The sequence below is a fragment of the Heterodontus francisci genome, chromosome 7 (genome assembly GCF_036365525.1).
Source record: "Heterodontus francisci isolate sHetFra1 chromosome 7, sHetFra1.hap1, whole genome shotgun sequence".
Lineage (NCBI taxonomy): Eukaryota > Metazoa > Chordata > Chondrichthyes > Heterodontiformes > Heterodontidae > Heterodontus > Heterodontus francisci.
Window position 1 is genome coordinate 39,161,195 of NC_090377.1, and position 27,215 is coordinate 39,188,409.

At 44.5% G+C, this 27,215-nt stretch overlaps 1 protein-coding gene across 2 annotated transcripts in view; it reads left to right on the forward strand.

Moving 5' to 3' along the window:
• si:ch211-246m6.5 (von Willebrand factor D and EGF domain-containing protein) overlaps positions 1–27,215 on the forward strand; it is a 297,063-nt gene that overhangs the window by 251,152 nt on the left and 18,696 nt on the right. For both annotated transcript variants that reach the window (XM_068035012.1, XM_068035013.1), the window contains exons 21-26: positions 4,104–4,637; positions 5,543–5,638; positions 5,782–5,877; positions 25,740–25,835; positions 26,540–26,635; positions 26,850–26,945. In XM_068035012.1, coding sequence (XP_067891113.1) covers positions 4,104–4,637; positions 5,543–5,638; positions 5,782–5,877; positions 25,740–25,835; positions 26,540–26,635; positions 26,850–26,945 — 1,014 coding nt within the window. The remainder of the gene's footprint in view (positions 1–4,103; positions 4,638–5,542; positions 5,639–5,781; positions 5,878–25,739; positions 25,836–26,539; positions 26,636–26,849; positions 26,946–27,215) is intronic.

Sequence of the window (27,215 nt, forward strand, 5' to 3'; positions counted from 1 at the left end):
CACTGCACAAGGGTAAAAATTACATTTATGCTGCAAATCTTTGCCTGTCAGAAATGTCCATCAGGAAATTGTGCATGTGCAGCCCATAATTACTGGATAGAAAATTATGGGTTGTGTGCACACTTTCCTGCTATCCAGTTCCAGCTGGTAATGTTCTGCACTGGAAGTGCACAAGTTGAAAATTTACCATAAAATACCCAAATCAATAAATGTGTTTGTATACTCACATGGGAAATAGTTTGATAAGGTGTGTTTTTAGGTGCAGTGGTCACAACTTGCTCACTGCCGTATCTGTTTCGACTGAAGCAGGCAGCACGCAAACTTTGTACTTCCCCCTTTTTTCTATGATTTCTTCTTGCAGCCCAGTGCGACTCGTGCTGCTGGCTGGCTGCATACTCATCAGGAAGCCTAACAGTGTGCAAGGCTAGCATGTGTTCCAACTAGCCTCCAGCTCTTAAAGGCAGTCTGTCCCTTTTAAAGGAACGCTGCAGTGAATCAAAGGACACTGCTGCTGACTGTCGCTGCTGCAAATGGAGAAAATGGACAGTGGAGCAGTGAGAGGGCTCCACGGTTCATAAGGCAGCACTAGAGGCCGTAGCCATGGAGGAGATGTTTCTATGGAGGGGTCAGGAGACCTTCAAGGCAAACCCTCTGAAAGGAATTGGAGCAGGTAGCCAGGGAAGTGAACACCCAGAGCCTGGATCCGGGACCTGGCAGTGCTGTCAGAAGAGGTTTAGTGACCTCATGCAGGTGATCAAGGTCAGTGAATGCATCCTCACATGACATTGCATACCCGCTACATTATCAACCTCTCACACTGTTCAATGCACCACACCCCCATCGCTCACCCAGTAGCACTTCCTGGCACTCAGGACTCACACCTAACATTCACGTACTTCACCTCACCATCACACACCTGCCAATGATGCCAGCCTCACACCCAACTCTCGCTCCCTTCACATACCTCCAGTTATTCAGCTATGGCAGGCACATCAACCAAACATGGTGCAACACTATCAATGACATTCTGCCCTCTCTCCTGCAGGACAAGGTGGCTGGAAAGACAAGGGAACAGCAGAGAACTGGAGGAGTCTGCTTGTTTCTTTACCTTATAATTGGAAAGCGATGAAAAAGGATTCACCAAGGAGGAGCTAAAAACACGGTGTGTTTAAAATAAAACCTGTTACAGTAAGACCAGGTGAAGGCTGAAAGGGAACCCTAGACCTCGTTCTCACCTGGTCGTAACAGTACAGTGAAAGATGGCCTGGCTACTGTGATGAGTTCAGCATCAGATATTCATTGCTGTCTCCCATATGACTGGTTTCATGGAGCAACAATTGTCGGCCAATGAACAAATGACTATATTAGTGATCTTTGTAGTGGAGACTTCAGCTTTGCAAGCCATAAGCAGTGTAAGGAGCATGTATCGCGAATGTTTCCACTGCTGCTGTGACTAGGGGGTCCAAACTCATTGCTGCTTTCAATTTGTCAAGTTGCTTGTGAATGATTACAAGCAGCCATGAAGGAAGGATTGAAAGACTTCACAGTTATCCACTGTTGCATGTTCAGGCAGATCAGTGGGCATCATGAGAGATATCCTCTTGCAATGGCAAATTTTGAGTAGTAAGTAACATCCAGTTAGCAGTCATGCCAGTGGCAATTTAGCTCCATCTTGTACCCCTGCGGTAGTGATATTAATTGCTGGCTCTGAAAGCAGTGTGTTCACAACAGTGCTAGAGAAGCGCAATCATGGTATTAATGCAGTTCCATCAGGGTTAAGAACAGAAACAGACAGTGACCATATTTTATTGCCCACAGCTCATCAGTTCGATATAAAGTTGTCCCCAGTGCTACTGCCTCACCTAAGGAAAGGAAGACAGGTTTTTTAAATTCTTTTATGGGATGTGAGCGTCGCTGGCAAGCCAGCATTTGCTGCCCATCCCTAATTGCCTTTGAACTGAGTGGCTTGCTAGGCCATTTCAGAGGGCAGTTAAGAGTCAACCACATTGCTGTGGGTTTGGAGTCACATGTAGGCCAGACCAGGTAAGGACAGCAGATTTCCTTCCCTAAAGGACATCAGTGAACCAGATGGTTTTTGCAACAATTGATAATTTCATGGCACTATTACTAAGACTAGATTTCAATGCCAGATTTTTAATTAATTGAATTTTTATTAATTAATTGAATTTAAATTCCACCAGCTGCCATGGTGGGATTTAAGCCCATGTCCCCAAGGCACCAAGGTATTAGCCGGGGCCACTCAATTATGTTCCAATACACAAGGGGCAAAAAGGCAACAAAACACATGAAAGATGTACATCAGATGCACTACAAAACACAATGAAGTTAATTCATTTTTGCCATTTTTTGCAGTATCTTTTGTTTTGCAGAGGGAAAAGTTATAGTGAGAGAGGGGGGCAATCCCTTTGGAAATATAGGACCCATATGTCCAGAAGTCAAATAAAGAATATGCCTATCTTGTGACATGGCTCCAAGAGTCCTGTAACATAAACTTTGAAGTAAGCGGTGAACTTCACTGCCACTGGCAGATGGTTATCCGTCACTGGAGGTTTTATTGTGAGGTGGTACACCTCATTTGCAACTTTTCTGGTGTGTCTAAGCCTCATCAACACTGCTGCTCTGCCATGCCCAGCTGGCTGATTCTGTTGTGGAACTTGCAGTGTCTGGAATAGTGGCTGAAAGTCATGTAGCTCCCATAAACCTCCACACAATTCTGCTGCCTCACTGCAATGTACCCACCCAATGATCTTACACCACCAAACTAAGAAGAAAACTCCTCCATACTGCTCATTTTTAAAGTAATAATAATTCAAAGTCTTCATCTCATTCAGGAATTTCCACTTCTGCCCTGGCCCACCACCAATCTCCCTTCCCATTCATTTTAATGGACAAAAAAATAATGGAACACAGAAGCAGCAAATCCTGGCCATTAGCTCTAGGCCTGGCCTTAGTAAAATAATATGTTTTCATTTGACTATGCAGTATGGAATGTTGCATGAATTTATCATTAATGTTCTTTACAAGTAAAAGACAGATTTTTTTCCTCACTCTTCACTAACCTTTATTGATTCCTTTTTTTGGAGGTGTGTGAACTGCCAGAGGAGCATTCTTATCTATGTGCTGATACTTCTGTGTGGTACTGAGGGAGTGTTGCACTATCAGATGAGACATTAAGCCATGGCCCTCTCTGCCCTCTCAGATAGAAGATCTTATGGCACTATTCAAATAAGAGCAGAGAAGTACTCCCCAGTGTCCAGGCCAATATTTATCCAGAAACACTAAAACCGATTATCTGGTTATTTATCTCATTGCTGTGTGCAAATTAGCTGCCACATTTCCGATATTGAAACAGTGACTACACTTCAAATGTACTTCATTGGCTGTTGGATGTTTCGGGATGTCTTGAGGTTGTGAAGGATGCTATAAAAGTGCAAATCTGTTCCTTCTTTAAACACTAACCAACAGTTCATCTGCAATAGGTGTAGCGGAATATCCAATTTGTTTACAACATCGATAAATACCATGAAGGCAATCAGAAGACTATCCTACTGACCTTCACTGTGACATTATTAATTAAAAATTAATGTTTTAGAATTAATTTCACATCAAAGCCAAATCATAGATGAATTTAGATTTTTTTCCACCAATGAGATAGCAGCATTGAGCACAAGCCTATTTGTACCATCAGGCCCAAAGCAGGGAAACCAGAATCAGAATATAAAACCTTCAGGTCTGATTAACCAGGGCTCATGAATCAGACATTGTGCACAGGTTATTGCTTGGATACCCCAGGGTTAAATCTTCAGGTTTATCTTCACAATACAGTATTTTCATACAGTGCAGTCCAATACAGTAAACATTTTAACACCTTTCCACAAATGACCATGCTAGCATCTCTAAGAGATTCCGACAATTGCCAACATGGTGTTGATGGTCCTTTTAAATTTTCAATTTTAACATTAAAAATACTGTATTGTGAAGATAAACTAATCTCTTGCCTTCTCAAAGGGTGAAACATTAACTATGATGATTTGGAAGATGTTGCAGTATAATCATGACATTTTTTGTCTCTGTTTCTTTAGTTTCAAGATTTCGTCAACACTGGTTTCCCACTATGAGACCAAGCAATGGGCCAGTTAGGCTGCAGGCAATGAGCCAGAAAACTACTCCTGGCCATGCTCCTGTGGCTGGCAGAGTGACAATGGAAAAAGCAGTTACTAAAGCCAAACCACCTTCCGCTCCCAAGACAGATAAGCCATACACGACTTTGAGCTTATCTTCTTCCATTACTACTTCATCACAGGACATTGCCACTGCTATCACAGGTACTGCTGCCCTAAGCTCTGGAACCATATCTCAGGTTGCTGTTCAACCCAAGGCTGTACAAAAGACAACCATGTTTTGGAGACCTGCTGCTTCTGCACTGCGAGCTGTGACAGCATCTCAAGCCATTTCCATCACCCGCATCAGCAATGAGTTGGTTCCTACTGAGAAAAAGATCACGTGTGCTGATATGCCTTGCTTTAATGGAGTCCCCTGTGAGCCCACACAGTTTGGAAGTTTTAAATGTGGGCGATGTCCTTTTGGATACACTGGTGATGGTATAATATGTAAAGGTAAATACACTGACTGCAATTCACTGTGATCTATCAGAGGGAGTTCATATCGTTCACAACTGTGTTGGAAATATAGCCTTCTGTACAACTAGTTTTATCATGTAAAATCCATACTTATACTGCGAAAGTGGTTCAGAAGCTGTAGAAATAGTGTTCACCCTACATGACCTTGTCCGAGACTTCCTCAGAGATCTTCTTCAGCTGTAAGCCCCTGCACGAACACTCTTGCTTCTTTAATACTAGCAGATTTCTTATTCGCGCTTTACTCAGCTCCATCATTGGTAGTTTCTCCCTCAGCCACTCTGGAATTTCGTTCCTCAGCAGCTCAGCCTTCTCACTGCCCTCACAATTTTCAAATGCCTCCTTAATGCTTTTATCATCAAGCATGCTTTTGCCATCCCAACACTTCATTTTCCTCTATTCCTTTTTGCTAAGCAGCCACCAGCTTGTAAACTGCTGTGAGATGTCTCTCAGAGCATGAGAAGCACAAGTTGTTGTTTGTATATGCACACTACTGAGTCATGAAATCATTGACATTTTAAAAATAGTTTAGAATTAATATAGAATGGATTATGTCATTGCCAATCGCAGTGTAGTGACGATGAACCCCACTCCTCCCCATCTACACCGAAATCTCTGTCCACCATGCTCTCCAGTCCATCCCAGCATACAATATGCACCTCAATGTCATCCCCTCCCCCTTACCTTACCCCTATCCATTTATTCCTTGCCAGGACTGTGCTTGTATTTCCTCACCAGAAAATCCTGCTGTGTCATAGCTGGCTGCATTCCTTCATCATGCCACCTGCTATCTCTGACCATTCAGACTGGTGTTACAGGGGTATCAATCATGCTTGACATTAAAAAAGTTGATGGGCCCAACTAACAACTATGATATCTATTAGCTATATGCAGGTACCCATGTGGAAAGAATATGGAATGTGCGGCTCCCAATACATGTCGTTGCAAGCCTGGCTACACTGGGTATAACTGTCACATAGGTAGGAGCTCTGCTTAAAAAGGACATGTAAAAAGTGTCCTAATTTGAAATTCATAACTTTGCAATGTTATTGTCTAGGACTATTTGACTGCAGAATATTTTATTGATGCAAACAGTAATCTTATGTTCGCTGGTCTTTATTAGCGATCTGTCGGCCTGACTGCAAAAATGGAGGAAAATGCATCAAACCAGATGTGTGTGAGTGTCCCCGGGGATACAATGGCCTGACCTGTGAAGATGGTAGGAGCAGGTTTTTTTTGTCTCCTGTTCATCTACAAAAATGATATAATTTGTGTGCCTAATTATTTGTGCACCTATTAGTGTTGCTGCACCACAGGGAGGCCAATATTAGGATTGGTAGGATTTGTAGAAACCCTAATTTGGAGCATTTATTTTTATTTTTCCTGCTACTTCCGACTGCTATTGTGAGATTTGCTGCAGGTTTCTCATTATTTACACCACCAGCTGCCACCCCATCCCGGTCCCCACTGACACCTCTCTCTAACAGAGAACCAGGGGTTCTCACTGTATCTTTCCTTTAGAAGAAGAATAGGAGAAAAAGTAGAAGTTGCTAAAGCAGTCCAACATATCACCACATTTTGACCATAAAAGGATAGCTCCTAGGCGATCAAGACTTTCTTCTGCAGCCATGGTTGAGCATTCTAATAATAAGGTCCATGCACCCACAATTGATTAGGCACATCAGTTGCATCTTGAAGGCAAACTTCAGCTGTCGAGAGTGATCTGGAGATGTCCTGCAATAGTCTAGCTAGGATTCTGAGGATTGTCATTCTGTGCAGCCTGCTGCACAAGTTTGTGTTGAGAGCAAAGGGTGTCATAGGTATCGGGGGATCAGCCTGAGGCACAGCAGCAGCCTGAACAAGATGCAGATGACTACCCATTACTGGCTACAGAGATATTCATGAAATTCTTATCCAGAATACCTCAGAACCTCTAAATTTGCCGACTGCATTAAAAGTCCACAATTCCCCCTTTCCCTTCACTAATATACCATCAACTGCTTTCATTTCTACATAATACACAATGACCCAAAAAGCTTCCATTCATGCAAATTCATGAAAGCAACTTGCAGACCTTCCCAAAAACATCAGGATACATTTTCAACTTCACTGCCTGAGCAATGGAACAAAATTTGAGTGGGTTCTGTTCTCCAATTCACCAGTTTGCCATCCAGGCAATGAAGCCAAAAGTCTGCCCTACTTTCTAAACACGCAATTTTGGTGAAAGAAAAGAGCAGAAAGACTTGCATTTATATAGTGCCTTTCACAACCACCGGATGTCTCAAAGTGCTTTACAGCCAATGAAGCACTTTTTGAAGTTTAGTCACTGTTCTAATGCAGGAAACACAGTATCCAATTTGCACACAGAAAACAGCAATGTGGTAATGACCAGATAATCTGTTTTTCTGATGTTGATTGAAGGATAAATATTGGCTAGGACAAACTCCCCAGCTCTTCTTTGAAATAGTGCCCTGGGATATTTTACATCCACCCGAACAAGCAAACAGGGCCCTCAGTTTAACATCTCATCTGAAAGGCAGCACCTCCAACAGTGCAGTGCTCCCTCACTACTGGACTGGAACATCAGCCTTAAATTTTGTACTCAAGCCCTGGGGTGGGACTTGAACTTGGAACTTTGTGATTCTGAGGCAAGCGTGCTACCAACTGAGCCACAGTATCACTATAATATTAGTGCAGGCCATTATTTGTGTGTGTGCATGGGCTGTATTTTAAGAGCCAGCCACCATTCTTGGGGGCGGCTAAAAGAATGGCGACCCACACGCCGCCGAGTCGCTGCAGTCTCCCGAGCAAATGCCTTATTTAAATAGTTGGGGTGGCCCACCACCCCCCCAATCAGGTGGAGCAGGCAGGCTGTCCGATTCCGGCATTGGCATCAGCTGCCTGTGCGCAGGCACTGGTGCCATTTTTAAAGGGCTGCCAGCCCTGCTGGCAAATTTAAATTTGATATAAATAAGATACAGCCCCCGAGAACTTATCACATAAAATTCTAACGCCCCTTTCCCACCCTCCCCCAATAACAATTGCATTAACTATTTGCACCCCACCCCCACAACCCCCGAAAACACCTTTTAAATCTGACTTCCACCGCTCCCCCCCGAGACGGCACAAAGTTTAAAGTTCACCCCTTCTCACCATTTCCTGCACATATTACATTTATTTGACTCCATCACAACTACCCACCCCCCCCTCCCCACCACCCTGAAAATCTTAATTCCTTCTCCGTCCCCACCAGTGTCACGCCGGCTTTCCCCAAATGGGGAATTGAAGGCGCGGGAGTGCCGGCCGCCGCACTGAAGATTGCAGTGGGCCCATAAGATTGAGGGTAAGTATATTTAAATGTATTGATTTTACTGATTTGAATATTGAAATTGTGGTCCCGTCACCTAGCGACAGGGGGCCGCCACGGAGCCTTCCTGCCGCCGGAAAGATTGGGCGAGATCACAGAGCCCAATGTCGAGGGCCCAGTAGAATCCAGCCGTGCGTGCGTGTGTGTGCGTGTGCGTGCGCGCGCGTGTGCGTGTGTGAGCAAGACCTACGGATCACTGTGCTGTCCTTTAATATTGTATTGTAGTGGATTATAATCCTAGCCCCTTGTTGGGGCTATTCTGGATCAGGCATACGTCTCAGATGATCACTCTCAACTTACGGTTGAGAAAGACATATCATAAAGACAATGAATGGGTCTGAAGGACTGATCTAACTCTCGCTCATAGAGTTGTATAGCATAGAAACAGGCCCTTCAGCCCATCGCGTCCATGCCGACCATAATGCCTATCTATACTAATTCCACCTGCCTGCATTAATTCCATATCCCTCTATGCCTTTCTCATTCAAGTACCTGTCCAGATGCCTCTTAAATGTTGCTACTGTTACTGCCTCCACCACCTCCTCTGGCAGCTCCTTCCAGATACCCAAATTTACCCATTTGATCCCCTTTAAACCTCCTCCCTCTCACCTTAAATTTATGCCCGCTAGTTTTAGTCACCCCTACCATGGGAAACAGACTCTGGCTATCTACCCTATCTATGCCTCTCATAATTTTATATACCTCTATCATGTCCCCTCTCAGCCTCCTTCGCTCCAGGGAAAACAGACCCAGCCTATCCAATCTCTCTTTATAACTCAAGCCCTCCAAACCAGGCAACTTCCTTGTGAATCTTTTCTGCACCCTCTCCAGCTTATTCACATCTTTTCTGTAATCCGGCAACCAGAACTGCACACAGTACTCCAAATTCAGCCTAACCAACGTTATGTACAACTGTAACATGACGTCCCAACTCTTATACTCAATGCCTCGGCCAATGAAGGCAAGCATGCATACGCCTTCTTCACCACCCTGTCTACCTGTGTTGCCACTTTCAGGGAACTATGTACTTGCACCCCAAGGTCCCTCTGCTCAACAACATTCCCCAGGGCCCTGCCATTCACTGTATATGTCCTGCCCTGGTTTAACTTCCCAAAATGCATCACTTCACACTTGTCTGCGTTAAATTCCATTTGCCACTCCCTTGCTCACTTTCCCAGTTGATCTATATCCTGTTGTAAACTTGGACAACCTTCTTCACTGTCCACTCAACCACCAATTTTGGTGTCATCTGCAAACTTACTAATCATGCCCCTACATTCATATCCAAGTCATGAATATATATGACAAACAACAGAGGGCCCAGCACCGATCCCTACGGCAGACCACTGGTCACCGGCCTCCAATCTGAAAAACAACCCTCCACTACCACCCTCTGCCTCCTATCCCCGAGCCAATTTTGTATCCAATTTGCTAGCTCACCCTGGATCCCATGTGTTCGAACCTTCCGGACCAGCCTACCATGTGGGACCTTGTCAAAGGCTTTGCTAAAATCCATGTAGACAACGTCCATCGCCCTGCCCTGTCAATCCTCTTGGTCACCTCCTCAAAAAACTCAATCAAATTCAAGTTCCTAAATGAAAGGAACCAGCTGAAAATATTACCACCCTCCAGATAGCCTTTTAACAAGTATATGAGGGTTGGGAATCTCACCTCAGTAATGTACCTCCCTGCCAAAGAATGTACGGAGACGGGGTTCATGAGTTAGTGAAACAGAAGACTTTGTGAGACAATATAAATTCTAAATTATATAAAAGTTTATGAAAGAACCAAACATGCAATTCACAGTTGGTGAGACATTAATAGTTCTAGGAAAAGACAGAAAGTACAATCTTGTTTCTAGTAGAGAATATATAAGTAGAATATCCATCAGTATCATTTACCTAAAATCCCCAAGTAGAAGACTACAGAGTTAGTGAGATACCTCTGTCCCAGTTAAGGGGAGAATGATCACCATCTCACTCCAATAGTCATATCTTTACTGAGTGAGTCAAACAAATGTAAAATTCCAATGTCTGCTTCCAATATTTATACCATTTTTCAAGTTGTATAACTAATTTCTTCTGTACGGGGGTGTTAACTCAACTTTAAGTAAGTTCATCCCCTTTATTTCCCAAATATGGCTGTATAACTGTTAATTTCTCAGTAAAGTCCATCCTCTTTGATTCCTAAGAAAGATTGCATAACGAGTAATTTCTAGGACTTTCATTTCTAAGAAGGCCAATCTACAAGCTTCGTGATGGTCATTTTTTCATCAGTCATCTAACTGTGTTTCAAGATTATAATCCAGCTTTTGAGTTTGGTCAGCTTTGTCAAAAATACAGTTGACTGTAGGTTAGGGCTATCAGCATAAAACCATCTTATCAAACACTACACTGGCAGCTTTTGTGACAGTTTGCAAAACTATGTTACCAATGTTTTTCTGTGTGGTAAGGTTCATGACATTGGAGCAAATTCCTCTCACCAGAAGCTGCCTTTTATGGTTCTAAGATGAGGCAAGCATCTTAACTCAAGAGGCATTTATATTACTTTCAGGAAGATGAAACCTTTTAAAAATTCTTTTAATCCCTCATTCATAGGAAAACAATTCTTGTAACCTTATAACCCCTCATGGCCGGATTCCTTCACAATTGTTGTCTGATCTTATAAACCTAATCAAATAGCTGTGTAGCAGTAGTGCCAAACTGGTTGACTGCTGCATATCAATAGGGGTCTCTTGGGACTCAGCTCTGCAGTCCTGCCACATCCAGCCGTGAATGGTGGTGGACATACAAACAACTAACTGGAGAACGTGGCTCCACAAATATCCCCATCCTCAATGATGGGGGAGCCCAGCACATCAGTGCGAAAGATAAGGCTAAAGCATTTGCAACAATCTTCAGCCAGGAATGCCGAGTTGATGATCCATCTCTGCCTCTTCCTGAAGTTCCCAGCATCACAGATGCCAGACTTCAGCCAATTCAATTCACTCCGTGTGATATCAAGAAATGACTGAAGGCACTGGATACTGCAAAGGCTATGGGACCTGACAATATTCCGGCAATAGTACTGAAGACCTGTGCTCCAGAACTTGTTGCACCCCTAGCCAAGCTGTTCCAGTACAGCTACAATGCTGGCATCTACCCGGCAATGTGGAAAATTGTCTAGGTATGTCCTGTGCACAAAAAGCAGGACAGGTCCAAACCAGCCAACTACCACCCCATCAGCCTACTCTCAATCATCAGTAAAGCGATGGAAGGTGTCATCAACAGTGTCATCAAGCAGCACCTGTTTAGCAATAACCTGCTCAGTGACGCTAAGTTTGGGTTCTGCCAGGGTCACTCAGCTCCTGACCTCATTACAGCCTTGGTTCAAACATGGACAAAAGGGCTGAACTCAAGAAGTGAGGTGAGAGTGACTGCCCTTGACATCAAGACAGCATTTGACCGAGTATGGCATCAAGGAGCCCGAGCAAAACTGAGGTCAATGGGAATCAGGGGGAAAACCCTCCACTGGCTGGAGTCATACCTAGCGCAAAGGAAGATGGTTGTGGTTGTTGGAGGTCAATCATCTGAGCTCCAGGACGTCACTGCAGGAGTTCCTTAGGGTAGTGTCCTAAGCCCAACCATCTTCAGCTGCTTCATCAATGACCTTCCTTCAATCATAAGGTCAGAAGTGGGGATGTTCGCTGATGATTGCACAATGTTCAGCACCATTCGTGACTCCTCAGATACTGAAGCAATCCGTGTTGAAATGCAGCAAGACTTGGACAATATCCAGGCTTGGGCTGATAAGTGGCAAGTGCCACACAAGAGCCAGGCAATAACCATCGCCAGCATGAGAGAATCTAACCATCTCCCCTTGACATTCAATGGCATTACCATTGCTGAATCCCCCACTATCAACAACCTAGGGGCACCATTGACCAGAAACTGAACTGGAGTATCCATATAAATACTGTGGCGACAAGAGCAGTTCAGAGGCTAGGAATCCAGTGGCGAGTAACTCACCTCCTGACTCCCCAAAGCCTGTCCACCATTTACAAGGCACAAGTCAGGAGTGTGATGGAATACTTTCCACTTGCCTGGATGGGTGCAGCTCCAATAACACTCAAGAAGCTCGACACCATCCAGGACAAAGCAGCCCGCATGATTGGCACCCCATCTACAAACATTCACTTCCTCCACCACCAACGCACAGTGGCAGCAGTGTGTACCATCTACAAGATGCACTGCAGCAACGACCAAGGCTCCTTAGACAGCACCTTCCAAACCCGTGACCTGTACCACCTAGAAGGACAAGGGCAGCAAATGCATGGGAACACCACCACCTGCAAGTTCCCCTCCAAGTCACACACCATCCTGACTTGGAACTATATCGCCGTTCCTTCACTGTCGCTGGGTCAAAATCCTGGAACTTCCTTCCTAACAGCACTGTGGGTGCACCTACCCACAAGGATTGCAGCAGTTCAAGAAGGCAGCTCACCACCACCTTCTCAAGGGCAATTAGGGATAGACAATAAATGCCCTTGTAGAGCCCCTGCAATCTCCACCCTCGCCTCCCACAGCATCCTGGGACACAAATCGTCCGGACCTGGAGATTTGTCCACTTTGAAGCCTGCCAAAACCTCCAATCCCTTGTCACTCCCTATGACAATTTGCTCAAGAACCTCACAGTCTCTCTGAGTTCCATATCTACATCCTCATTCTTTTGGGTGAAGACAGATGTGAAGTGTTCGTTCAACACCCTACCAACGTCCTCTGACTCCACCCACAGATTTCCCCCTTGGTCCCTAATGGGTCCTACTCTTTCCCTGGTTATCCTCTTCCCATTGATATACTTATCAAATATCTTGGGATTTTCCCTACTTTTACTAGCCAGAGCTTTCTCATATCCCCTCTTTGCTCTCCTAATTGCTTTCTTGAGCTCCATCCTACATTTTCTGTACTCCACTAATGCTTCCGTTGATTTGCTCTCCTTGTATTTGCTAAAAGCCTCTCTTTTCCTTCTCATCGTACCCTGAATGTTTCTGGTCATCCAAGGTTCTCTGGGCTTGTTGCTCCTACCTATTACCCTAGAGGGAACATGTTGGGCCTGTACCCTCCTTTTTGAATTCCCCCCACTGCTCTTCTGTAGATTTCCCAACAAGTAACTCTTTCCAGTCTACCTTGGCCAGCTCCTGCCTTATTTTATTAAAATTCGCTCTCCCCCAATCCAAAACCTTTTTTTGCAACTTGTCTATTTCTTTCTCCATAACAAGCTTAAATTGTACCATGCTGTGGTCACTATCACCAAAATACTCCCCCACCAACACATCAACCACCTGTCCGTCTTCATTCCCCAGAATTAGGTGCAGCACTGCACCCTCCCTTGTTGGATCCTCTACATATTGAGCTAAAAAGTTCTCCTGTATACAGTTTAAGAACTCCACTCCATCTAAGCCCTTAACACGATGACTATCCTAATTAATGTTGGGAAAGTTGAAATCACCAAATATAATTACCCTATTATTATTTTTACACACCTCTGTGAATTGCACACATATTTGCTCCTCAATTTCCCGCTGACTTTCTGGGGGTCTATAATAAACACCTAGCAATGTGGCTGTCCCTTTTTTATTCCTAAACTCTACCCATAAAGCTTCATTTGATGCCCCCTCCAAGATATCATCTCTCCTTACTGCAGTAATTGACTCCTGAACGAATATTGCAATGCCCCCTCCTCTTTTACCCCCTCCTCTGTCTTGCCTGAAGATTCTATATCCCATGATATTGAGCTGCCAATCCTGCCCCTCCCACAAGCATGTCTCCGTGATGGCTACTATATCACAATTCCACATGTCAATCCTTGCCCTTAACTCATCTGTTTTACCTGTAATACTCCTGGAATTAAAGTAGAGGCCATCCATCCTGATCTTACTCCCTTGAAACTTACTTCCGCTGTATTCCCTCTGACTTGTTTGCTTTCCTGTGTTTAGCTGTGTCCCTATTCTGCTAGGAGTCTGCGTCCCCTCCCCCTGCCAAATTAGTTTAAACTCCTCCCAACAGCACCAGCAAACCTGCCAGCAAGGATGTTAGTCCCCCTCTGGTTCAGATGTAGACCCACATGTACAGGTCCCACCTTCCCCAGAAACAGTCCCAGTGGTCCAGGAATCTAAAACACTCCCTCCTGCACCAACTCTTAAGCCACACATTCATCTGTGCTATTCTCCTATTTCGATACTGTGGGCGGCACAGTGGCGCAGTGGTTAGCACTGCAGCCTCACAGCTCCAGTGACCCGGGTTCAATTCTGGGTACTGCCTGTGTGGAGTTTGCAAGTTCTCCCTGTGTCTGCGTGGGTTTTCTCCGGTTGCTCCGGTTTCCTCCCACAAGCCAAAAGACTTGCAGATAAATTGGCCATTATAAATTGCCACTAGTATAGGTAGGTGGTAGGGAAATATAGGGACAGGTGGGGATGTTTGGTAGGAATATGGGATTAATGTAGGATTAGTATAAATGGGTGGTTGATGGTCGGCACAGACTCGGTGGGCCGAAGGGCCTGTTTCAGTGCTGTATCTCTAAACTAGACTAAAACTATACTCGCTAGCACGTGGCACTGGGAGTAATCCAGAGATTACAACCCGAGAGGTCCTGCTTTTTAGTCTACTGCCTAACTCCCTGAATTCTTGATGCAAGACCTCATCCCTCTTTCTACCTATGTCATTGGTACCAACATGCACCATGACCTCTGCCTTATCACCCTCCCCCTTCAGGATGCCCTGCAGCCGTTCAGTGACATCCTGGACCCTGGCATCAGGGAGGCAACACACCATCCTGGAGTCATGTTGACGGCCACAGTAGCGCCTATCCGTTCCCCTGACTATAGAATCCCCTATTACTATTGCTCTTCCTCTGTTTTCCCCTTCCTGTGCAGACAGGCTGCTTGTGGTGCCAGAAGCTTGGCTCTGTCCGCACTCGTGGAAGGAACCAGCCTCATCAGCCTCCAAAATGGAATACTGATTTGCGAGGGGAGGCGGTGGCGTAGTGGTATTATCACTGGACTAGTAACCCAGAGACCCAGGATATTCCTCTGGGGGCATGGGTTCAAATCCTACCATAGCAGAAGGTGGAATTTGAATTTAATTAATAAATCTGGAATTAAAAACTAGTCCAATGATGGCCATGAAACCATTGTCGATTGTTGTAAAAAACCCATCTGGTTCACTAATGTCCTTCAGGAAAGGAAATCTGCTGTCCTTACCTGGTCTGGCCTACATGTGACTCCAGACCCACAGCAATGTGGTTAACTCTTACGTGCCCTCTGAAATGGCCTAGCAAGCCACTCAGTTGTACCTAACCGCTACAAAGTCTATAAAAAGGAATGAAACCAGACGGACCAACCGGCATCGACCTAGGCACCGGAAACGACAATGGCAAACCCAGCCTGGTCGACCCTGCAAAGTCCTCCTGACTAACATCTGGGGGCTTGTGCCAAACTTGGGAGAGCTGGCCCAGAGACTAGTCAAGCAACAGCCTGACATAGTCATTCTCACGGAATCATACCTTACAGACAATGTCCCAGACACTGCCATCACCATCCCCGGGTACGTCCTGTCCCACCAGCAGGACAGACCCAGCAGAGGTGGTGGCACAGTGGTATACAGTAGGGAGAGAGTTGCCCTGGGAGTCCTCAACATCGACTCCGGACCCCATGAAGTCTCATGCCATCAAGTCAAACATGGGCAAGGTAACCTTCTACTGATTACCACCTACCACCCTCCCTCAGCTGATGACTCAGTACTCCTCCATGTTGAACAACACTTGGAGGAGGCTCAAGGGTGGCAAGGGCACAAAATGTACTCTGGGTGGGGGACTTCAATGTCCATCACCAAGAGTGGCTCGATAGCACCACTACAGACCGAGCTGGCCGAGTCCTAAAGGACATGGCTGCTAGACTGGGTCTGCGGCAGGTGGTGGGGGACCCAATACGAGGGAAGAACATACTCGACCTCGTCCTCACCAATCTGCCTGCCGCAGAAGCATCTGTCCATGACAGCATTGGTAGGAGTGACCACCGCACAGTCCTTGTGGAGACGAAGTCCCGCCTTCACATTGAGGATACCGTCCATCGTGTTGTGTGGCACTATCACCGTGCTGAATGGGATAGATTTCAAACAGATCTAGCAATGCAAAACTGGACATCCATGAGGCCAAGTGGGCCATCAGCAGCAGCAGAATTGTACTCAACCACAATCTGTAACCTCATGGCCCGGCATATCCCCCACTCTACCATTACCATCAAGCCAGGAGACCAACCCTGGTTCAAAGAAGAGTGCAGGAGGGCATGCCAGGAGCAGCACCAGGCATACCTCAAAATGAGGTGTCAACCTGGTGAAGCAACAACACAGGACTATCTGCATGCCAAACTGCATAAGCAGCATGCAATAGACAGAGCTAAGCGATCCCATAACCAACGGATCAGATCTAAGCTCTGCAGTCCTGCCACATCCAGCCGAGAATGGTGGTGGACAATTAAACAACTAACTGGAGAAGGTGGCTCCACAAATATCCCCATCCTCAATGATGGGGGAGCCCAGCACATCAGTGCGAAAGATAAGGCTGAAGCATTTGCAACAATCTTCAGCCAGAAGTGCCGAGTTGATGATCCATCTCAGCCTCCTCCTGAAGTTCCCAGCATCACAGATGCCAGACTTCAGCCAATTCGATTCACTCCACGTGATATCAAGAAACGACTGAAGGCACTGGATACTGCAAAAGCTACGGGCCCTGACAATATTCCAGCAATAGTACTGAAGACCTGTGCTCCAGAACTTGCCGCGCCCCTAGCCAAGCTGTTCCAGTACAGCTACAACATTGGCATCTACCCTGCAATGTGGAAAATTGCCCAGGTATGTCCTGTACACAAAAAGCAGGACAAATGCAACCCGGCCAACTACCGCCCCATTAGCCTGCTCTCAATCATCAGTAAAGTGATGGAAGGTGTCATCAACAGTGCCATCAAGCGGCACTTGCTTAGCAACAACCTGCTCAGTGACGCTCAGCTTGGGTTCCACCAGGGCCACTCAGCTCCTGACCTCATTACAGCCTTGGTTCAAACATGGACAAAAGGGCTGAACTCAAGAGGTGAGGTGAGAGTGACAGCCCTTGACATCAAGGCAGCATTTGACCGAGTATGGCATCAAGGAGCCCTCACAAAACTGAGGTCAATGGGAATCAGGGGGAAAACCCTCCACTGGCTGGAGTCATACCTAGCGCAAAGGAAGATGGTTGTGGTTGTTGGAGGTCAATCATCTGAGCTCCAGGACATCACTGCAGGAGTTCCTTAGGGTAGTGTCCTAAGCCCAACCATCTTCAGCTGCTTCATCAATGACCTTCCTTCAATCATAAGGTCAGAAGTGGGGATGTTCGCTGATGATTGCACAATGTTCAGCACCATTGGTGACTCCTCAGATACTGAAGCAGTCCGTGTTGAAATGCAGCAAGACCTGGACAATATCCAGGCCTGGGCTGATAAGTGGCAAGTAACATTCGCGCCACACAAGTGCCAGGCAATGACCATCTCCAACAAGAGAGAATCTAACGATCTCCCCTTGACGTTCAACCGCATTACCATCGCTGAATCCCTCACTATCAACATCCTAGGGACTACCATTGACCAGAAACTGAACTGGAGTAGCCATATAAATACCGTGGCTGCAAGTGCAGGTCAGAGGCTCGGAATCCTGAGGCGAGTAACTCACCTCCTGACTCCCTAAAGCCTGTCCACCATCTACAAGGCACAAGTCAGGAGTGTAATGGAATACTCTCCACTTGCCTGGATGGGTGCAGCTCCAACAACACTCAAGAAGCTCGACACCATCCAGGACAAAGCAGCCCACTTGATTGGCACCCCATCGACAAACATTCACTCCCTCCACCACCGACGCAAAGTGGAAGCAGTGTGTACCATCTACAAGATGCACTGCAGCAATGCACCAAGGCTCCTCAGACAGCACCTTCCAAACCCGCGACCGCTACCAACTAGAAGGACAAGGGCAGCAAATACATGGGAACACCACCACCTGCAAGTTCCCCTCCAAGTCACACACCATCCTGACTTGGAACTATATCGCCGTTCCTTCACTGTCGCTGGGTCAAAATCCTGGAACTCCCTTCCTAACAGCACTGTGGGTGTAGCTACCCCACATGAATTGCAGCGGTTCAAGAAGGCAGCTCACCACCACCTTTTCAAGGGAAATTAGGGATGGGCAATAAATGCTGGCCTGGCCAGCGACGCCCACATCCCATAAATGAATTTCTTTTTAAAAAGCGGGACCCCAGGGGACTCCTGAACTACCTGCCTGTTTCTCTTGGACTGCCTGGTGGTCACCCATTCCCTTCCTTCCTCAAGTCCCTTCAACTGCTGTGTGACCACCTCTCTAAATGTGCTATCCACGATGCTCTCAGACTCGTGGTTGCTTCACAGTGTTTCCAGCCACCATTCCAGCTCTGAAACTCGAGCTTCCAGGAGCTGCAGCTGGACACACTTCCTGCACACATGCTGTTCCCGGGGACTGGAAATGTTCTCAGATTCCCACATGTAGCAAGAGGAGCAAACCACGGCTTTAAGCTCTCCTGCCATGACTAAACCCTTTAAATTTAAAACTTTCGAAGACTATTATAATAAAAAAAATCAATCAACGAAGTGTTGCTAAAACAATGACTTACAATTGAATCCAGTTTGAAAAATACCCACCAAGACTTACTCACCAGTCAGCTGTGCTATTTGGAAACTCTCGGCTTCTCTCACGCTCATTGAGGACAGGTAGGAAATGAAAGGAGCTCCTTGCTCCCTCCTCACCAAACTCCCTCAGTCACAAAACTCCCACTTTAGCACTCTAATGCAGCCCCAAGTCAGCACTCCAGTGGGAACTCACACACCTGACTTGTGCCTTGTAGATGGTGGACAGACTTTGAGGAGTCAGGAGGTGAGTTACTCGCTGCAGGATTCCTAGCATCTCACCTTCTCTTGTAGCCATGGTATTTATATGGCTACTCCAGTTCAGTTTCTGGTCAATGGTCGCCCCTAGGATGTTGATAGTGAGGGATTCAGTGATGATAATGCCATTGAATATCAAGGGGAGATGGTTAGATTCTCTCTTGTATGAGATGGTCATTACTTGGCACTTGTGTGGTGCGAATGTTGCTTGCCACTTATCAGCCCAAGCCTGGATATTGTCCAGGTCTTGCTGCATTTCTACCCGGACTGCTTCACTATCTGAGGAGTCACGAATGGTGCTGAACATTGTGCAATCATCAGCAAACATCGCCACTTCTGACCTTATGATGGAGGGAAGGTCATTGATGAAGCAGCTGAAGATGGTTGTGCCCAGGACACTACCCTGAGGAACTCCTGGAGCTGAGATGATTGACCTCCAACAACCACAACCATCTTCCTTTGCACTCGTTCAGAAGAGTAAGGGGGGGATCTCATAGAAACCTATAAAATTCTAACAGGACTTGACAGGGTAGATGCAGGAAGGATGTTCCCGATGGCGAGGAAGTCCAGAACCAGGGGTCATAGTCTAAGGATACAGGGTAAACCTTTCAGGACTGACATGAGGAGAAATTTCTTCACCTAGAGAGTGGTGAGTGTGTGGAATTCGCTACCACAGAAAGCAGTTGAGGCCAAAACATTGAATGTTTTCAAAAAGGAGTTAGATATAGCTCTTGGGTCTAAAGGGATCAAAGGGTATAGGGCGAAAGCCGGAACAGGCTACTGAGTTGCATGATCAGCCATGATCATAATGAATGGTGGAGCAGGCTCGAAGGGCCAAATGGCTTACTCCTGCTCCTATTTTCTATGTTTCTATGTGTGACTCCAACCAGCGGAGAGTTTTCCTCCTGATTCCCATTGACTTCAGTTTTGCTCAGGCTCCTTGATGCCATACTCGGTCAAATGCTGCCTTGATGTCAAGGGCAGTCACTCTCACCTCATCTCTTGAGTTCAGCTCTTTTGTCTATGTTTGAACCAAGGCTGTAATGAGGTCAAGAGCTAATGTAGGCCCTCAGATCCTGGGGATTTGTTGGATTTTAGTCCCTTTAGTTTCTCCAATACTTTTTTTCTTCTGATATTAATTACCTAATTTTCTCACTCTTTTTAGCCCTTAGGTTACCCTCTATTTCTGGTATGCAACTTGTGTTTTCTATTGTGAAGACAGGCACAAAACATTTATTTAGTGTCTCTGCCATTTCCTCATTCCCCGTAATAATTGCTTTTGTCTCTACATCTAAGGGACCAACATTAACTTTAGCTACTCTCTTCCTTTTTATATACTCGTAAAAGCTCTTACATTCTGTTTTAATATTTCTAGTTAATTTACTCTCGTATTCTATTTTTCCCCCTTTTTATCAATTTTTTGGTGGTCATTTACTGGTTTCTAAAACACTGCCAATCCTCAGACTGGCTACTATACTTTGCAAAATTATAAGCCTCTTCTTTTAATCTAATACTATCGTTAACTTCCTGAGTAAGCCACAGATGGATCTTTCTTGCTGAGTTTTTATTTTTCAATGGAATGTATTTTTGTTGAATATTTTGAATTGTTTCTTTAAATGTTTCCCACTGTTTATTTACTGCCATATCTTTCCGTCTAGTTACCCAACCAACTGCAGCCAGCTCTCTCCTCGTGCCTAAATTGGTTTGTTAAGTTTAAGATTCTTATTTGTGATTGGAGTATGTCACTTTCAAGCTTAACATGGAATTTAATTATATTATGATCACGATTACCCAGCGGATCTTTTACTATGAGATTACTAATTCTACTGCCTTATTACATAGTACTAGATCTAAAATAGCTTTATCCCTCGTTGGTTCCACAACATATTGCTCCAGGAAACTGTCACAAAAACATTCCACAAACTCATCTTCTAGACCACCCTTGTCAATTTGATTGGTCCAGTCTATATGAAGATTAAATTCCCCCATAATTATTACATTAGCTTTGTTACAAGCTCGAATAATTTCTTGTTTAATGCTTTGTCCAACAGTACAGCTACTGTTAGAGGGCCTATAAACTACTCCCACCAGCATTTTCTGACTTGCTATTCCTAATCTCTACCCATGCTGATTCTACTTCATGATCTTCTGAACCAGGATCCTTTCTCACTAATGCCATTATGTCATCCTTTACTAATAGGGTTACCCTTCCTCCTTTGCCATTCTGTTTGTCTTTTTCAAAATGTTATGTAGGGCGGCACAGTGGCGCAGTGGTTAGCACCGCAGCCTCACAGCTCCAGGGACCCGGGTTCGATTCCGGGTACTGCCTGTGTGGAGTTTGCAAGTTCTCCCTGTGTCTGCGTGGGTTTTCTCCGGGTGCTCCGGTTTCCTCCCACAAGCCAAAAGACTTGCAGGTTGATAGGTAAATTGGCCATTATAAATTGTCACTAGTGTAGGTAGGTGGTAGGGAAATATAGGGACAGGTGGGGATGTTTGGTAGGAATATGGGATTAGTGTAGGATTAGTATAAATGGGTGGTTGATGTTCGGCACAGACCCGGTGGGCCGAAGGGCCTGTTTCAGTGCTGTATCTCTAATCTAACATCTAATCTAATCTACCCCGGAATATTTATTTCCAAACCTTGGTCACAATGTAACCATGTCTCTGTAATGGCGAATAGATCTAAACCATTTATTTCTATTTGTGCTACTAGTTCATCTACCTTACTGCGGATGCTTTGTGCATTCAGATAAAGAGCCTTTAATTTCATTTTTTTTACTGCTGTTCCCTGCATAGACCTTACTTGCTGATGCCCAATTACTGTTAAACTCTCTGTCCCTTCTTGTCTCACTCTGCTTGTCTCTACCCAAATTGCTCGACTGTTTTATTGCCACGACATTGCTCTTTGGATTTCTAAATCTCGCTTCACCAAATCCCCACCCCCCCCCCAATTAGTTTAAAATCCTATCCACAGCCCTAGTTATATGATTCACCATGACATCAGTCGCAGCCCGGTTTAAGTGGAGCCCATCTCAATGGAACCCCTCCCTCTTTCCCCACTACTGGTGCTAGTGCCGTATGAATCAAAACCCCTTCTTCCCACACCACTCTTTGAGCCACGTATTTTATTCTCTAATCTGCTTCACCCTTTGCCAATTAGCACGTAGCTCAGGTAGCAATCCAGCGATGATTACCTTTGATGTTCTTTGCTTTAATTTGGACCCTAACTCCTCAAACTCTCTCAACAAATGGGCGGGTTGTCTTATGAGGAAAAGTTGAACAGGCTAGGCTTGTATCCGCTGGAGTTTAGAAGGGTAAGAGGCAACTTGATTGAAACATATAAGATTCTGAGGGGTCTTGACAGGGTGGATGTGAAAAGGATGTTTCCTCTTGTGGGAGAAGCTAGAACTGTTTAAAAATAAGGGGTCACCCATTTAAGACAGAGTTGAGAAGAAATTTTTCTCTCAGAGGGTCGTGAGTCTTTGGAATTCTCTTCTTCAAAAGGCGGTGGAAGCAGAGTCTTTGAATATTTTTAAGGCAGCGGTAGATAGATTCTTGATAAGCAAGCGGGTGAAAGGTTATCGGGAGTAAGCGGGAATGTGAAGTTGAGGTTATAATCAGATCAGCCATGATCCTGTTGAATGGAGGAGCAGGCTCGAGGGATCGAGTGGCCTACTCCTGCTCCTAATTCGTATGTTCGCAGAACATCATTCCTAGTTCTACCTATGTTGTTGGTTCCTGCATTGACCCAGATAACTGGATCCTCCCCCTCCCAGTCCAAGTTCATCTCCAGCCATGAGGAGATGTCCTTAACCCTGGCACTGGGCAGACAACACAACCTTCAGAGCTCCCAGTCATGGCTGCAGAGAACAGTATCTATCCCTCTTACTATACTATCCTCGATCACTACCACATTCCTTTTCGCTCCCCCCACTTGAATGGCATCCTGCACCATGCTTTCATGGTCCGTTTGCTCATCCACCCTCAGTCCATGCTCTCATTCGCACAGGTAGCAAGCACCTTGTACCTGTTGGTCAAAGTCAAAAGCTGAGGTTCCTCCATCACTACATGCTGGATCCATATACCTGCCTGGCTCGCAGTCACATCCTCTTGTCCCTGACCATTGACCAACTCTAAGGTTCTACTTAACCTAAAGGGTGTGATAGCCTCCTGGAATAAAGTTTCCAGGTAACTCTCCCCCTCCATGATGCTCCACAACATCTGCAACTCAGACTCCAGCTCAGCAACTCTGAGCCGAAGTTGCTCCAGGTGCAGGCACTTATCGCAGATATGGTTGTATTTTTTGGTACTTTTTACGACAGTTTAATGCCGGGTACAAAAAGAGAAGGAACAGTAAAAGAATGCCATATGCCCACCTACTTTTTCATCGCTGAAGCTTCCCTTAGTCTTCTTTCCCAGGATTCATAATGTATTATCCTTACAATAAGGATTAGAAGTTGTTTTCGCCTTGGCAAAGAATGCCGAGGCTGAGGACTAGGTTTTATTCCTATAACATGTCTTAACTGCAGGAATCCAGTGATCCATCCTGAGTCATTCTGTGGTTCAGTTGGCAAATGATGGGTGCTTTGGGTAGGTTTTCAGTTTCCTCTATCAGGTCATTGAGAATTCGAGAGTAACCATTCTCATAGTCAATATTAATGACCTGCAAATTCGAAAATTGTAGAATTTAACTGATAATATATTCAGTCCAAAATTTGTAGTGATTCGAGCAAAAATTGGCACTCAAAGAAAAACATGAACAGATGGAAATAATGAAAGTGAGGATGATTTTTTACTTTCTAATGAGTGCATTATTTTACCATTGTCAGAATTACTGGCCTTGGTACAGCTCATTCACCATTACAGTAATCCTACACACATCATAGATAAAGCCAGCAAACTGTACGAGTATCAAGAAGCTGATGCACTGCAATTGAGTCATATACATTAACGAACCTTCTTACCTTTGTGATTTCTCTGTATTCTGTTTTGTTTTTGTTTTGTTGTTCTGAATTCACTCTTCTTTCACCATTTGTAAATGTAGATAGAACAATGCAGTCAGCATTCAAAGAAAACAGATAAGAATGTTTTGTTTAATTGGATACTTTAAATACAAGTTTGTCACAAAAAAGGACCAGAAATATATTTAGAATCAAAGGAAGTGAACAGATTCTGAACACATTTTACACTTTCAGTTGCACATAGATTTTATGTGCCTCTTATTGATTTATCTAAGATTAGCCAACTCCAGACTTTTCTAAATTATTGTGTATGGGAACATTCCCTTATTGAAGGAAGTTATTGTTACTGAGATTTATAATGAATAACTTCTGTCTGTCAAATCGGCATTGGATTAACAGGACATCAGTGTCTTTGTGGTTGGGGATCTGTGATTGTCTTACATGGTGGGACCGATTCAGACAGTCTACACTGCTCACAATCTACCTATAGCCATAGGGTTCCCAGTTTTCAATTAACCAAACCAAGAATTGACTAAAGCCATCCAATCTGGGCAGTGTAACCTGGGGTGTCATACGAGGTCCCACCTGCCAAGAATGAGGCACGTTAATTTTGTCATGAACATTGATTTTAAACTGTTACTGGAGTGAAGAAAGGACTTGTTGAACAGAACAGTCGTGGCTGGAAAAGACATTTGCATATTAACAGACGGTGCTTGGAAGGACAAAGGACCATTCTCTGACACATTCAACCCACAATGGACCTTGATCCCCAGGTATTGTGTGTAAGAGGAGCATTCCAGAGACTGCTAAGGTGATACAATCCAAGACGTGGTCAGACCAGTTAGTCACATGACTAACCTGCTTGGCAACCTGGAGTTTTCTGAATTGTACAGTTTTAACTCAGAGTGTCTGTTTGCTCCTGGGCTGAGAAGATCTCTCTCCTGTCTGCTCCCATCTGTTTCTCACAAGCCTCTGGCTCCACTGAAGACACATGAACCCCAAGAGAGAAAAGTCTCCTATAGTGAACAAGGTTTATGAAGAATACTGGGCCCCAACGAAAAGCAAGATCTACCTACAATCAAGGACTCTAAAGTGAGCTCAAAGAACCATAACAAAAACTTCAGGTATTGCCTCAAACTTTTCCACTTTATTTTTCTTCTGCTCTTTTCTGTCTCTATGCATGGACGCGTCGTGTATCTATAGGCATTAACCGAATTAGAGTTTAAGTCTAAGTTTAATAAATTTCAACTTTTCTTCTTTAAACCTATGAACGCCTGTTTGTGCTGGTTTATTTGCCTTATAGTTGGAAAGCAGTGAACATGGATTCACCAAGGGGGAGCTAAAAACACGTGTGTTTAAAATTAAACCCTGTTACAGTAAGACCGGTTGAAGGCTGAAAGGGAACCCTAGACCTCTTTCTCACCTGGTCATAACATGGGGTTTAAAATGGCTTGGGAGTGTAATGTTATGTTGCAGAACTGCTGAGTCACTGTACCATACACCCTTCAGCTAAAAATAACACTTTTTTAGCCTAATGGTATTATTTTATTAGTGACAAAGTGTGTTCATCCAACTGATTCCCTTAATGAAAGGTTGGAAATAGATTTCCAGCAGGCAACTAAAGACCTTAAAAGATGGGATCCAGCTAAAGGCCTTGTGTTCTAGATTTAATTTCACTGATCAAGTTAGGGAGACTGATGGTCTATGTGACAATCGAATGCAAGTCAAAGATTCATACTAATGCTGTGCTGTATTAATGATTTGTACTTTATGCGCAGCCCTCTGCATTCCACCATGTGAACATGGTGGATCTTGTATAACCAGAAATACCTGCTCCTGCCATTATGGATTTGTGGGACCAAGGTGTGAAACAAGTAAGCACATTATTTGGTTTGTTATTATTCTGCACATTAAAAACATTACACTAGGAAATTTTATGTAAGATGGGCTTTATTAAGGAGAAGATAAATTGCAATTCATATCCTCTTTACACAATGTTGTACACTATCAAATTGTCACCCTAGTGTTACATGCAAGCACTCAACCATTCGGCTCCACTCTGGCACTTCACATGACTGCTCAGGAATACCTTGTGGTGGAGTAGTATTGGTTATTTGCTTAATAAAACTTGAAGCCATGAGCAAGATCAGAAATCTTTTTGTCCCATGACAGACTAGATATATGGAATCGGCTACCATAAAATGTTGTTCATTTGAGATTAATTAACACCTTTAAAAAGGAGCTGGATGAATACCTGTCAAGATTGCAGGTTATAGAAATATTGTTTGATCTGTTTGATTCACAGGGGGGTTAAAAATATCCAGAGATTTTGGGGTGCAGGGGTGGATGATTGAGATAGTCATCAGTGGACTCTAGAAGGAACAAACTCAATGGGTTGTATGGTTTTTTCCCCTTCCAATCTCCCTTTTTCTGTTCTTACCTATTAAACTACATGATGATAAATGTTTTCTTTCCATCAGCTTAAGATGATGAAAGTGTTTATTCTGGTGTAACGGTGGAGCCCTTCATTTGTTCCATGTTGAATGCAACTGAAACTGAGATTGTTTTATATTTACAGTGGTTTGCAACAGACACTGTCAAAATGGTGGAAAGTGTGTTTCCCCTGATGTATGCAAATGTAAAGTTGGGTGGTCAGGACCCTCCTGTGAAACAGGTAAGTAGATTGTAACCTTGAATATTAAACTGGAGGTGTGTATTTCTGTGCTCACATGAGCATATATTTGTGCTGTCAACTCAAACTGTCGCATGTCTCTTCAAAGAGAGCATTTGTGAGGCTTAACTGAGCATTATGTTCTTTTTTAAAGGTGCAATGTACATTCTCATACAAGTCTTAATAAATATGCTGATTAATTCCTCATTTTGTACAGCTGTTTGCACCCCTGTGTGTCTTAATGGTGGAATCTGTGTTCGACACAACATATGTATCTGTCCTCGTGGTTTCTATGGACTTCACTGTCAAAATGGTAAGTTTTCTTCCTATGGGCTTTTAATTATTATTTAGCGCCGTTCACCATTCTGCAGATGAGCTAACCATTGAGAGGTGCACAAAAGTGCCTTCTCATTCAACCTGCAAAAATAATGCTTGGTCATGACTGAGGTTGGAGAATCATTCTGTGGGGGGATCATTTTAATGCAGTGGAACTGGGATAAGGGTAGGGAAATTGTGTCAAGCCTTGAATAAAAACTTTCCTTTGTGATTCCTTTTGTCCCAAGGTCCCATTTAGCTCAGACTC